The sequence below is a fragment of the Podarcis cretensis genome, assembly GCF_951804945.1.
Source record: "Podarcis cretensis genome assembly, chromosome: 16".
In the NCBI taxonomy this organism is placed as follows: Eukaryota; Metazoa; Chordata; class Lepidosauria; order Squamata; family Lacertidae; genus Podarcis; species Podarcis cretensis.
In genome coordinates this window covers 28,317,869-28,331,997 of record NC_137186.1, presented here as the reverse complement: position 1 = coordinate 28,331,997, position 14,129 = coordinate 28,317,869, and the positions used below count along the sequence as shown (strand labels likewise).

Below are 14,129 nucleotides of genomic sequence, written 5' to 3'. Positions count from 1 at the left end.
TACGACATTTGCGCTCAGTCGGATTCCGGCAACACATCTAGAGGGTTATTTCCCGCGTGCGTAGGTTCGTATTCACAGATCTTGACGTAGGAAGCGAGGGCGTCGCGGTCGCTTAGCAACCAGAGGCCTAGGCAGGGCGACGAGTCAGCCGCTTTCGGAGCTGACGTTTCTCCCCACTTTGCTAAACTGGGTTTATCGGGTTCCCCCTCTGCCATTTCTATTTTGCGTGTGTGCACCAAGTAATATATTTTCCCCAGTTGCTGTCGTTCATTTCGACGTTAAATTATTATTATTTTTAAAAAAATTTAAACAAGAATCCCCACGTTTTTCATTCGTGCTTTTCTTTCAGGGTTAATATTATTGTTGTTTGTTCCTGTTGAATCGCGGGTGGGGGTTGGAGGGGAGAAGGATACTTACATTTAAAATCCTGTCTTGCTTTCAGTTGCAACAGGTGTCCCCCCACCCCGCTCCAAAAAAAATACACATGTCCTATTGGTGCCTGTGTCTTGGAACTGAAGCAAAGACACATACAACTGCTGCTCTTGTTTTCCCTCCCTTTTCCCTAAGCAGCTTTTTTTCCTTTCCTTTTTTAGGGCTGCTGTGGTACAGAAGGAACTTGGGATGGCGCTCCTGCCCCGTATCTCCTCCAAACTGCCCCCTGATATCGACCCCACAAAAGCCCCCATTGCCTATGGCCGAAGGGGTCTCCCAAAACTGAACGAGGAGCTGGAAGACCCCGACCTTCTGACCCGGCAGCGGGCGCTGATGGCCCTGTGTGATTTGGTGCACGACCCAGAGAATGTCTATGAAGCCATTAGACTCGGTAAGAGATGCCACTTTGGCCTGGACTGAACATGAGAATTATAGAATCATAGAGTTGAAAGGAACCACCAGGATCATCTAGTCCAACCCCCTGCAATGCAAGAATATTTTGTCCAATATGGAGCTTGAACCCACAACCCTGAGATCCAAAGCCTCATGCTCTACTGATTGTACCTTGTTGGCTATTCATTTGGTAGAAGGCCGGTGGTTTGAATCCTTGTGATGGGGTGAGCTCCTGTTGTTCGGTCCCTGCTCCTGCCCACCTAGCAGTTCGAAAGCACATCAAAGTACGAGTAGATAAATAGGTACCGCTCCAGCGGGAAGGTAAATGGCGTTTCTGTGCGCTGCTCTGGTTTGCCAGAAGTGGCTTAGTCATGCTGGCCACATAACCCGGAAACTGTACGCTGGCTCCCTTGGCCAATAAAGCTAGATGAGCGCCGCAACCCCAGAGTTGTCCGCGACTGGACCTAATGGTCAGGGGTCCCTTTACCTTTTACTCTTATCTATATCCCACCTTTCAGGATACAAGTCCTTCCAAGATGGAGTACAAGTACCGGTAACATTCAACTTTTTTGGGGGTGGAATAAACAATCCACAATGTCAACATATTCAAAGCCATCAGGATCCTTCCCCCAGGGCAGTGGGTGATAAAAATGGCCCTATTAGAGGTCAGAATGGTGGGATAGTCAAACTATAGCAGGCATGGGTGGCTTCTTCATCTGCCTCCTTCCCTCCCACAGCGCAGTTCATGATACATGCTCCTGTGGAAGTGGGGAGGGGTGACACAATGGCCCTAACATACAGGCTTGATCACCAATCTCTTTGGGTCTATGGGTACATTTGCAAACTGGATAAATTGCCATACAACCAAGTCCACACTTTAGCCTATTTTATAGGCTACAGTAGGTAGAATGCTTCTCCCATGCCTACTTTCAGAAGGGTGAAAGGCAGCAATGTGGAGGGGGCAGAACCTGTGGGCAGCAGGACAGACCTTTGGGGGACCATCTGCCCTACCACAAAGCTAGCAGCACATTGTCACAGTGCACTGTGGTTGGTCAGCAAACTGCTGGATCTTTCCAAACCTTGATTTGGTAGTCATTCAGATCAGGCTATAAAATGGTTTTCTTGAAAAGGAAAAAGGTGCAGCAGTTGTTTGGGGTTGGATCATTTATTTTTTTGCAAGGGTGGGTGTTTGCCTGCCCCTTATTTAATTCAGTTCATGGAACAAGGGACCGAATTGAGAATACCTACATTTCCAGTAGGATATCACAAAGCTACAGAGACATCCTACTGTCAATGTTATTTGTCTTTGCATCCTTTGTGCTAGTATGTATATGTACAGTACTGCTGCAAAAAGTAGGTTCAGGATGAACACATGGAAAGTGCAATTAATGCACAGGATGTCCAAATTTAGAGGCAGTCTGTTTCTAGCAGTACCAGATGGCAGATCCCACCCACTGCGGGAAGTGCTACATTGGACTGGGTGGACCTTTGGTCAGATCCAGCAAAGCAATGTTTAATGTTCTTTTGAAAAACCTTTTGAGCTGAAAAGGAGAGCTTACGGTACATAAATCATAGGACCTAAAAGACATTGTAATGATAGTAGATACCAAAGTATTCCAGAAGGCATCCCAGGAAACTGTTCCAGAGCACATGAGCAGGCAACCCACTTCAATATTTATTTTGCACACGGTTAAGGAAAATGTGTGTGTCCAAACTTCATTCACCTGGAGATCATTCTTATACAGGTTGCAAATATTTTTTAAACAGTTTCAATTAATATATCTTCATCATTGTTACAAAGATCAAAATAACAATAGCTAATAGAACAAAAACAGAAATAAAGGAACAGAACCATACACATGTTGTGAATATTATTTGCCCATTGGGCACTCTAAATAATCAATATATAGTAATCTCTGATGAGTTTCAGAGGCAACTGCTTTTGTGCTACTTGGTGGCTGTTTTTAATTCTACCGCTGCCTTCTATGTTCTTTTTTCTATTGTGGTGGTTTAATGAGTGTATTATAACTTTGCCCTAGATGTCTGTTGAAAGGTGGTGAAAATAAAAATAAAAATAAAAATGTGTCTTTCAGGATTTCTAGATAATTTGAAGATGTTGCTTTTAGATGATGACAGCACCGTGCGACAGAAAACAACAGAGGTTCTTTATATTATGGCAACGCATTCTGTTGGCAGGTAGGTATTTGCTGAAGTTTAATGCAAGCGTTTTAGAGTAGGGATTTTCTTCTGTTCTGCAACATATTTTCCCAGGTTTGAATAGGGGAGTTTAATATTGTGCTTATACAAACCACTTCTTACCAATACATTTTCTGAATGTAGGACCGGCTTCCTAGAAAATGGAGTCATTCCAGCTCTGGCACAGCTTTTGGATGATCCTGTTGACATCTGCCGGTGGAATATGCATTATGCACTGAAACTCGTGTCAGAATTGCCTCTAGGTAAGGTGGATTAAATTTCATAAGATTTACAATGCTGACTGCTGAACTGCTCTGCTCATAACCAAGTAAAGGCTAGAATTTCATGTTGATTTCACCTAACCCCCTTGCGTCTTGTGACCTGGCTTGTTTGACTCAACTGGAGCTACTATTCTGTAGCCATGGTCTGTGTATGTGGCCCACACACTATGTGGCGTGGATTGAGAATGTCTGAAGCATAGCCAGGATTTATGTTGGGGAAGCAGGCTTTATGTTAGGGGGACAGAACCGAGCTGTTAGTTATTTTTATTTATTTACTTGATTTAGGGGGGCAGCTGCCCCCCACCTTTCCTTTGATTCCCCCCGTGGTCTGAAGGAAGGTTGGGAGGAGAGGGTGGCAAACTGGGTCACTTCTCCTCCCACAGCTATTGAACAGGCTACTTCAACTCATTTATAGGCAATTTCCTTTTCTCCAGGGAATCTTGGTTCTGTGAGCGGGTCTGGGGGCATGGGTCTTATTTTCAGCTGTCCCATGATAATTTGACAAAAGCCTTGCCATTTAAAGTGCTCTACATATGTGTAGCTTAGAAATACCCTATGGTCCTGTGGTTTTGTGATTTGGTGGTGCTGGAGAGCATTTTGAGTGTGCAATGAACTTCAGGTTAGAAACCAGTTTTGCCTCTGCTTCTTTCTCTTAAAATTCTTTGAGTGAAAGGAACCGTCCTTGCCTTTGCTGAGCCGATGTAGTATGACACTTAAGATGAGATCAACTAGAATTATCAAGTCCACACTGTGGTCTTTAGACAAAGTGCTCAGTTTTAGCCTCTCAAGTGTATTATTAAGGGTAATAATACTGGCTTATGTTTACAAGGTTGTTGTACAAACACTATGTAAGGTTATACAGTAACAGATTAAAAAAAACCCCAGCAACCCTATTGTCTGTGATCCATTTTACTTGTTTATTGCTGCCTGTCCACATTATCCCTTGTTACTTCATCCTCCCTCCCTCCCTCTCATGGTTCCCAATTCCCTCCCAGCCCTGCAGTGGGATTTCAATATAGGTCAGATGTTCTTCAGGGCAGGGATGGCTTTTTGCCTTTTTTTTTTTTTTTGCTTTGCCACTGTGTAAAGAGCCAGGTAGACTAACAGCACTATGCAAGAAATGTATCTTATGTAGTAGTAAAGTTCAGTTGTCTCTTGGTGGTGCCAGAACATCACACATTGCTCTTCTAAGCTTCTGCATAAAGAATGATTCACACTTCTAGTTCATACAGCATGTGATCTGGTTCCTTGTTGCTAGTGAACACTCAGTGAGCTACCAAATAAAAGCAAGCCCACCTTCCTCTTCTGACGGGCAATAGCTTACCTACTCTGTCGCCTAGGGGAGATTTTTTTCTTGCTACAGGCAACCAGGCAAGTGACTATTTACAAGCCTGAATTAAAGACAGGAAAAGTATCAGTGTTCAAAGGTGTTTACCAGCTCTGTGTCGTGTGTGTTTGTGACTACCCCCGCCTCTCAGGAGATTGCCAGTGCAGTGGAAAAGTATTTGCACATCCCAAACTGAATAAAAGCTCAGGCTTAAAGTGGTACCTCGGGTTAAGAACTTAATTCGTTCTGGAGATCTGTTCTTAACCTGAAGCACCACTTTAGCTAATGGGGCCTCCTGCTGCTGCAGCGCCGCTGCTGCACGATTTCTGTTCTCATTCTGAAGCAAAGTTCTTAACCCGTGGTAATATTTCTGGGTTAACGGAGTCTGTAACCTGAAGCGTATGTAACCTGAAGTGTATGTAACCCGAGGTACCACAGTATTAGCAGAGTTGTGTGTGCAGACCCCAGGCAGGGGGTTCCTAACCCTTTGCTAATGTCAGTGGATGATGATGACATGGCCAGTAGAGGAAACCGTGCCTTTCAGAACGGTGCTTTGTTCTCAGTTGTTCTTGGCATCCGTCTATGTCTTGGGAGACAATGGAGGAGTGCACCTTGCGGGCGGGGGTGTGTGTGTGTGAAGTCAAACTGTTGGAAGGTTGCAGCGCCCGCTGTGGCTGTAGAGACCAATACTGTATTTTTTGCACCATAACACTCACTTTTTTCCTCCTAGAAAGTAAGGGGAAATGTCTGTGCGTGTTATGGAGGAAATGCCTACGGGTGCCATGCCTACGGATTTTCCTCCTCTAAAAACTATGTGCGTGTTATGGTCGGGTGTGTGTTATAGAGTGAAAAATACAGTACATGTTTTGCTGCAGCTGGGGTAGCTTCTGGTTGTGCTGCTGCAGATGCACCATTGTGTTTCTTCTCTCTGCGCTCCTCCCAGCGGTCATTCCTCTTCTGGTCACTACTATGGGTTCCCAACCTGACTGTCTCCAGGCATTGCGGATGGCTCAATAGACGTTTTGTGATTATCCATATGCAAAAAGGAACCAGGTATAAAGTCAAGCATTTGCTTATACAGTAAGCCCACAAGTTATGCACATATAACTTGTGCACATTCAGCTTTATACGTGTGGCAAAAGGGGGGGGGGCAGGAGGAGGAGGGATGTCCAAGAAACAAAGACTTCTGTGATCCCTCTCCGTGTTTACCCCAATGTGTTTTAACTATATGTGATTTTGGTTTTAGGCGAGATCCCCAGAACATAACTCCCGCATAAGTTGCACGCTATCTGCATGTGACAAGGAGGGTTAGTTCCCCTCCTCCTGTTCATAAAGAGACACAGCCCCCCCAGTTGTTCACTTCCTGTGTCACTAGCCCTTACCTTGCACAGCTGCATTAGCCCTTACCTTGCACAGCTGCATCCAGAGTTAAGCTTTAAGTTTCAAGGGGCTAAAGGGCTTATTTAAAACAATGTTGAGGCTGAACAGCCTGTTAACAAGGAGGCACATTGTACAAGATTAACACCAAGCAGATGTTTTCATTGGATTCACTGAAATAAGACTGCTAGAGAATATGAAATGCAATCCACAAATCCTGAATTTATCTGCCTTGTACTAAACAGGGTAGGGACAGGAATACCTAAAGGACCAACGACATGAGGCTTTGCTGTGCATCCCAAGACTGTCTGAAGTTTGGTTGGTGGTGGGAATGCACATTGGGGTTTGCTGTGTTGCCATGCCTAGATGTTTGAATGTGCTGCCATGTTCTTCGGCCCTGTGACTTGCTGGATATTTGATTGGCTGATACCTATTATACTCTCTACTGTCTCTTTTTTAACAAGAGGGACTCTGCAACAAAATGTTGCTGTCTGGAGTGCTGCTGTCCACTCTTCCAGCCAGCCAGCATGTTCGGTCCTCCTCAATGAGCTGCTTTGGGGATTTCCCAAAATTCTTTTTGCACTTTTTTGTAAACCTTGGTTGGGGTACCCCCACCCAGCTTGCTGTTGCCTCCTCACATGTCTTGAATCACAGAATTGTAGAGTTGGAAGGGACCACGAGAACCATCTAGTCCAACCCACTACAATGCAGAAATCTTTTACCCAATGTGGGGCTCAAATTCATGACCCTGAGAGTCTTATGCTCCATGGTGTCATTTTGGCTACACGAGGATCTGCATTTGCTATTGAGCTTCGGAAATAGAGGGAATAATTGTCTTTATTGATTTATGACACAAGTGACCTTTTGTGCCTGTAACTGAGGTAGAAAGGAAGGATGTAATAAATGATAAATTGCTACATGAAGCTGTGCTGCTTCATCTGTGCTACAGTCTCTCTTAAGCATACTCCTGATGCCTTCAGTAAAACTCCTTCTTAATTAAGTGTGCTGGACATGGCTATGGTTTCCATCATCCAGTCTTGGCTGAACTCTCCCAAAGATGCAGGACTGGAGATATTCCCTGTTGCAAAAAGGTCGGATTCACTCCCAATTTGTCTACCACAGCATTCTAAAACATCATTCCATGGTTTAAATTATCTCCTGGCGTGCTTGAAAATTGGCTTTGGAGTGTCTGGGATTTTTAACATGGCTCAAAGAATACCCCCCCCCCCCCAAAGTGCTGTAACCTTAGAGGCCAAATCTACAGTCCTATATAAAATCATCATCATCATCATCATCATCATCATCTTTATTGTCATTGCCCCCTCTCGGGGACAACGAAAATTACTTGGCTGCTCCATCCACCCAGGTAGGGCACTCCACACACCTTTACTTAACATTACTCACCTCAGTGGTTTCAATCAATCCCTACTCCTACATGGTTCGTTTTGGCATGAGCTTCAAGCAGCGGTAGCCCATCTCCGTAGATTCTTCATTCACTATCTACTTCACACATCTCAGGAAGGAAGCTTTCGCCCATGAAAGGTGATTCCACAATAAAGCAATAGGATTCATGGAAGATCAACAAGTTCTCATCCATCTGCTACTGATATTTGTACTGGGGGTGGCGTGGCGAGAACCCTCGCTGCCTCCCAGGATAATCTGCCATGGTCTTCTGCTCTAAGCCTCCACTGAAGAGCAACATTGTAAAGTCTTCTTCCTATAACAAATTGTGCCAGAGCTTCTACTCTTATTAGAGACGTGGTTTGGACTGATTTTTTCCTTCCCGGCAGTCACTGCTGACCTCCACTGGCAGTCTCCTTTTATTGAAAACAAACATCATGAATTCAGCTAGAACTTGCCTGCTAATTTCCTTTAGTAAAAACTGAACTTGGCTATTTCACAATCCGGTTTCAAGTGCTCTTTCTCTCTCCTCTTTTCTGCTCCAGTCCTCCCCCCCCCCCAATTTATCAAGGGGCATGCAGGTACAAGCTCAGCACTTCATTTTAAAATAATGACAAGAATCCGTAGATTGCAGTTCCAGGAGAAGAGAGCAGACAAAGGCACTTCCACTGATCTCTGAGGCCTTTTACTTCAGAGTAAAAGGACACTTCTTCCAAAGTGTCACAGCTCATTTTGTCGTTTTGCTACTCTCCTCAAATTGATACTCTACTCAGCAATTGGTCCCTTACATTCAACAGGATTCATGAGTATTGGCTACCACTGGCACCAGCAATTCTGGAAAACGTTACTCTTCCTTTAAAGATGGTTGTAGCAATAGGTGTTCATGAGAAGTGCCCCTTGGGGCTTAGCAGCAGGAGAATCCCCTTCTGCCAGAAAGTACTATTCACACCCTTTAACCTGCAGCTGTTTCAGCTTTTTCTGAACAGAATTGCCCCCCATTTCCTATTCAGTAGCTCTACTGGCTTTATCGCATCGCGTAAGCAATTAGAACTAAACAGGTTTTTAATGCCCGAAGAACGCATACTTGCAGCAAATGACGTAAGAACCCAGCTGTGTGGAATCTAGAATCACAAGATCTACAAACATTACATACACACACCATAAATCAGTTAAGATCATTCAGATTTATTTTCTTAAAAGTGGACAGCCGGTAATTTTTTTTATCATTCACTGTTTTCTCTTTAGGTTTTTCTTAGAGCCCTTGGCTGAGAATTCTCACTAATCTTCATACAACTGGGGAACGGAGGGAGGCAGGAGGAGATTTTGTGTGTGTGTGTGTGTGTGTGTGTGTGTGTAAGTGTAAGTGTAAGTGTAAGAGCAAGTGTGTGTATGTGTGTGCATTTATGTGCTTTACGATTCTTGAATGTATATTTATTTACACACTTAGCTTACACTGAAGTCTGTAAGAAGTCTTTTGCAAGGGACAAGGGGGAGAAGAAGGAACCGCCTGGGCACTGGCCCTAGGATCCATGTGAGATTATCCAGTAAGTTCACACACAGCTTCTCAGGCATTCAAACTTAGCTGTAAATTTGCTAGAGTAATATGCCATCCAGTATTATTGGCATACAGGATGAAAGGGAGCCGAGGAATGCATCACTTCCATTCCTTAAATTCCACTAAGTTTTGTAAATTTAAATATCAAGACATTTAAGTATTGTTCATATCACTCATCTGTTCACCTAATAATTACAGCACATTTTTAAAAAATAAACACCCCCCCTCCCAAAACAAAACAAAATGACTTAAAAGGCTATATTGTACACAGTTTCATTGGCTCCTGTGTTTAGAAAGGCTGTTGCAAATGTTGCCATACTTGTCAGAATTTTCCTTGGAGCAATGGAACAGGATTGTCCGTTGGCACACTCAAAATCCAGACACAAAACAATAAAAAAAAATGTATACCTTCATATATCTGTATTTAAAAAAAACCAACAACACTCAACCACTTATTCAACTTTTAGAGTTTTTGTGAAAGAGCACAAAGATTTGGCAAAAAAAGATGTAAAAGAAGACTTTTGATGTATAAAACTCCTCACTGGTAGAAGAAACACTGACCACAATTTGGCCTTGTCATTACTTAACATTTCCATTCATTTCTTATTTTTTGCACACATGTTGAAGTTGTGAACAGCAGAAGGGGCTATACTGGTCAGGGTGGCAGGGACTCACAGGGATGATTCTGCACTATCAGTTCCTTCCACAGAGAGATTATTCATGATAAACCATGATGCAAAGACAATGTGTGTATCTAGTATGTACTTTGTACTTGCTGCAAGTTAGGTGCCTGTGCACGCTTGATCCATGTGTACATGATCTGGTACAGGTCAAGCACCAGACTGTAGGTTAAAGGAACCCTTTGCTCAGATATGCCTGTTCTCTAGCCTCTGGTCTCTTCCCTCTTGGGGGTTGGGAGTTGCAACACAGCCCTCTCCCCAACTCACCAGCTCTGCATCATTCCAACAGTATTATGGTTTCTAGGACAATAAGGACAACAATCTGTCTCATTATACATAGAACATGGTAAGCTCTGCTATCTCGTGGGGGGGGGGAATGAAACAGACGGAATGAGCCAGTGGATGATGTGATAGTAGTGAAAACACTTCCATACAGTTCAGAACCTCGCCATTTGGTGGGAGGCTTGCACACTCCAAGACATTGTTTTTGCAAAAAGGTGTGTGGGCAGTTGAAGGGATCTGTGAACATACTTCAGATTTCTCCCTTCCGTGACTGGGTCTTCCAAGCACTACGCCATTGTTTCCACTGTGGCAAGCAGCTGCGGCTCGCCTGTTTCACATCACCTTAAGAAACCAGATTCATCTGCACAGATCCTCAGCAAAGACCAATATACTTGAGGTTGTTCTGAATGATGACGTCTGTCACCGCATCAAACACAAACTGGATATTACTGGTGTCAGTGGCGCAAGTGAAATGTGAATAAATCTCCTTGGTCTCCTTGTTGCGATTCAAGTCCTCAAACTGACGCTGGATGTAGACAGCTGCCTCCTCGTAAGTGTTTTGGCCTTTGTACTCCGGAAAACAGACTGTCAGAGGGATGCGGCGGATTTTTTCAGCCAGCAGATCCTTCTTATTCAGGAAGAGGATGAGGGAGGTGTTGATAAACCAGTTGTTGTTGCAAATGGAGTCAAAAAGACGAAGGCTCTCAGCCATCCGACTCTGTGGGAAAGGACAGAAACATCAGCAAGAGAATCGCACACAAAATTACGCAGGAACCTCAACAGCCATAGCCACCTCAGTGAATAGTCTTAAGGTGCTTCTCACCCAAGCTGCCCCAAAGATGGATTTTCTTGTAAAGAAGTGTTAGCTTGTACTAGCCTTGAGTAGTCTGCTGCCTTCCAGATATTGTTGGATTAAAGCTTCCATCAGCTCCACCCAACATGGCTGTGGTGTCTGGGGCTGATGGGAGTTGAGGTCCAAAATGTCAGGAGAGTGCCAGGCTTTGCAAACACTGGCTAATTTAAACTTGGAACCAGCAGATCTCTTTCTCTCTCGTTCTGGTAGAGGAACCAAACAAACACATAAGGCTTTCACAGCACCAGTTGTAAAATGGAAAAACAGTTTTCCAAACTCATGTTCACACGTGCACATCCACACTCCCACAACCTTCTGCATGCAAACCATCCACTTGGCCACAGAGTTACAACCCTTCTCCTTCAGTCTCATTGGCGCCACATAGGCAAATTTATGTGCTGCTTCCTTGCGGAGGAGAAATGCTTTCTGTTTAGAGAACTTTATCACATGTCAAGCAAGCCCAAGACATCATTTAACAACATACATTTTTTATAGCCATCGTGCTGCTAGGATGATTTCGCATGGAGCTGTCCATGGTACGCTGTTTCTATTTAGTGAAGACATAACTTTGAACTCCACTAAAAAACGACATTTCAAAAGTATTTGAAGTAATCATTTCCAGAGAGGAGGGAGCCCACCGCACAAGCGGCATTTGTGACCATTCAAGGCCAAGCATTTCATCAGGTGCCAGATGGTCACTTCTACATTTGTGTCCGCAGGAAACTTGTACTCCTCTTGCCAAGCACAGCAGATCAAAAGAACAAAAACCTCCTCCCACTTATTTATTGTTTAGAAATCACCTACATTATCCTAGGTATTGTACAAAGTTAAGACCACAGACTTACAGCCTAGTAGACATTACAGAAGGAAAGGGGGCTGGGAACGGGAACGGGAAACTAGCAGATTCAGGCACTAATTCCTGATAGAAAAGCTGTTTGTGGAAAGCAGAGCCCAAGACCACTGGACTCCATCCAGCGGAGGCTAGGTACTTCTAATCTCATTTATTTCATTGAGGGGATTAAGCACATACTTGATGGGATTTAAAGTTGCTTAACTTTGCCTGGATTGCACAAGAAATAGTTTTCAAAATTTATATATGTACAAGCAGATCTGCAAGTAGTGCTGTTTTGAACCAGAAAAGCATGGGTGTGGGCAGCCTGGATTTCCTTAGCCCTTTCCAGGTATTACTTGATATAATAGTAACAACAATAATAACAGCAACACAGTAAGCCAGTGACAATTAACAAGGCCTTTAGAGGGAGAAAGTACATAAATTCTACAAGCTGTTGTCAATCCAAACAATGGCTCGATTTCCAAAACCTGCCATCTGGATGGGCCTTTCTTAGGAGCACCTCAGGTCAGGAGCCACCCAAGGTGATGCCAGTTACAAAGAGAGATCAATGTGCCTTGGAGGCTTTTAGTATATGGAAAGATATTCAGAGTTAAGTAATGCAGAACATTCATGTTATGAACAAGTCAAATGCTTATACAAGGCTGAATTCTTGTAACAGTATCTTCCAGGAACTTTAATACAACAAACGGAGAAAATTTGCAGAAAACCATGCAGGGAATAACACTGGCCTGGTTCATACGTCAAGGCCTTCAAGAGAGGAAACAAACCATGTGCAGAGTAGCCTTGGTTCTGGAGAAATCACAAGATAAAGGAAGCAAATCATTATAAGATGGATAAGCATCCAAGGTCATGCTTGTTCATGCTTTAGAATTCCACATACTACTCCTGGGACTAATTCAAGAGCTCTTACCTTACACCCAACGCCCTCCCTTTGAGTCATGTCCTCTCCACTGCAAATGCCCCTGCAGATTAATGCCATTTGTGAATGATGCTCTTCATTAATGGCTCTATGATTGAATCACACTCTGAAGCAGCATCACGCTGGAGGGAAGAGAGGAAATTCCAGCCAGATCACCAGCTTTTGTGATTCTGAAATGGAATCCAGGGTCTGACAGAATAAAGCCTCACTCTCACTTGCCTCTTTTCAAAACTGAAGGACTCTGAGCCACAGTAGTAAAGTTCCCTCTTGTAATACTTATTTCCCCCACTTGTGCGATTTTGTCACAGTGTCGCATTCCACCCCTACGCCATGAGAGCACAATGAGTTCATCTTACATCTCTGGTGTTTCAGAGAAGTCCAGGGCTCCTCTACTTTCCATCATCATCAACCACTGGGTTTCTCTGGCAGCCAGGCTCCCCCCACCCCCACCCCCTGAAATCTTCTCTGTCTAGAGCAGAAAAAGGAATTCAGCTCAGAGGGAAAATCAAGATGATTCACAGAATATTAGATGAGGTAAAATCAGCAAAGGCAAAGCGGGAGAAAAGAATGGTTTGGGGAAGTTAGTCCCCATCTGCAAAAGGGGCTGTGAACTTGGAGTGGAGAGGGATGAAGCAGCCAGCCAGAAGGGCTCCAGCTGCAAGCTTGCATATTGACTATTTCAGATCAGTGTTAATAGCTTGAGCATTGCACTTTGTATGTCTTACATGGTTATCTTTTCAGATGGTAACCAGCCCTGAACTAGTGAAATAAGGTGATACATATAAAAATCAATCAGTCATTATATCAGCACTTAGCTTGGATCAGCTCTGCCAGAAAATGGCCTGACGGTAGACAACGAGGGAACACACTTTTGTCTAACCACTGTAACTGAATGCAGTCACTTGAAGTTCCTACTCAGGTTTCCATGGAAATAGCAAATAAGCATAGTGATATTATAGGTGTAAATATATTCAGAAACACGGGGAAAGATTGTGTGTGTGTTTGTGTGTGTCAGGTACTGTAGCACTGAAGCAGGCACAGAGACAGGCATGAAACATTCCACACAAAGGTTCGCAAAGTGTCCACACCAAGTGTCCCCCAATGGCAGAGGATTCTTCATAAGTTTTCTGCATATGTGAGCTGAAACTATGCGAAAGAGGGTGGTGGGTGGTACAGAGACCCACAGGCAGGAGCACAAATGTTACTTGGATCGTTTCATAGAGTTGCAGGTTCTTAGGAAGCCCTTTATGCTCTTTACAAATGGGGTGAGGTAGATGTTTCTGGTAGAGACCTGGCAAGGCTTTCAGGCCTAGCCTAGTACTCCACAGAGGGGCATTTGCTACAGCAAGCAAAGAAGCTGTAGTGGTGCCAGCAAAGTTCTCCTGGGCCTGACCTCAGAAACAAGCTTTGGCAGTTGTTAAATGCCTGTTCAAAAGCAAAGTTGAGCTGCTAAGCCCCCATCACCAACCCTGGTCCCTCAGGGATCAGAATCCAGGCTGGAAAAGGCCTCCTGCTTTTTCTCCCCACCATCTACCCCAAGCCCACCCCATCAGAAAGCAAGGAGGTGGGTTGGAGGTGTT

The 14,129-nt window shown here is 44.1% G+C and overlaps 2 protein-coding genes across 4 annotated transcripts in view; one reads left to right on the top strand and one right to left on the bottom strand.

Moving 5' to 3' along the window:
- Positions 1 to 93: 93 nt before the first annotated feature.
- The window catches only part of RSPH14 (radial spoke head 14 homolog), a 59,731-nt gene continuing 45,695 nt past the window's right edge, over positions 94 to 14,129 (top strand). The window contains exons 1-4 of one of the 3 annotated variants that reach the window (XM_079957047.1): positions 94 to 239; positions 594 to 823; positions 2,919 to 3,021; positions 3,166 to 3,284. In XM_079957047.1, coding sequence (XP_079813173.1) covers positions 622 to 823; positions 2,919 to 3,021; positions 3,166 to 3,284 — 424 coding nt within the window. In that variant the 5' untranslated portion in view covers positions 94 to 239; positions 594 to 621. Of the gene's footprint in view, positions 351 to 593; positions 824 to 2,918; positions 3,022 to 3,165; positions 3,285 to 14,129 lie in introns of all 3 variants that reach the window. The other 2 variants (XM_079957046.1, XM_079957045.1) reach the window with 2 other exon arrangements.
- Positions 8,573 to 14,129, bottom strand: part of GNAZ (G protein subunit alpha z) — a 40,587-nt gene continuing 35,030 nt past the window's right edge. The window contains exon 3 of the mRNA XM_079957036.1: positions 8,573 to 10,642. Coding sequence (XP_079813162.1) covers positions 10,298 to 10,642 — 345 coding nt within the window. The 3' untranslated portion in view covers positions 8,573 to 10,297. The remainder of the gene's footprint in view (positions 10,643 to 14,129) is intronic.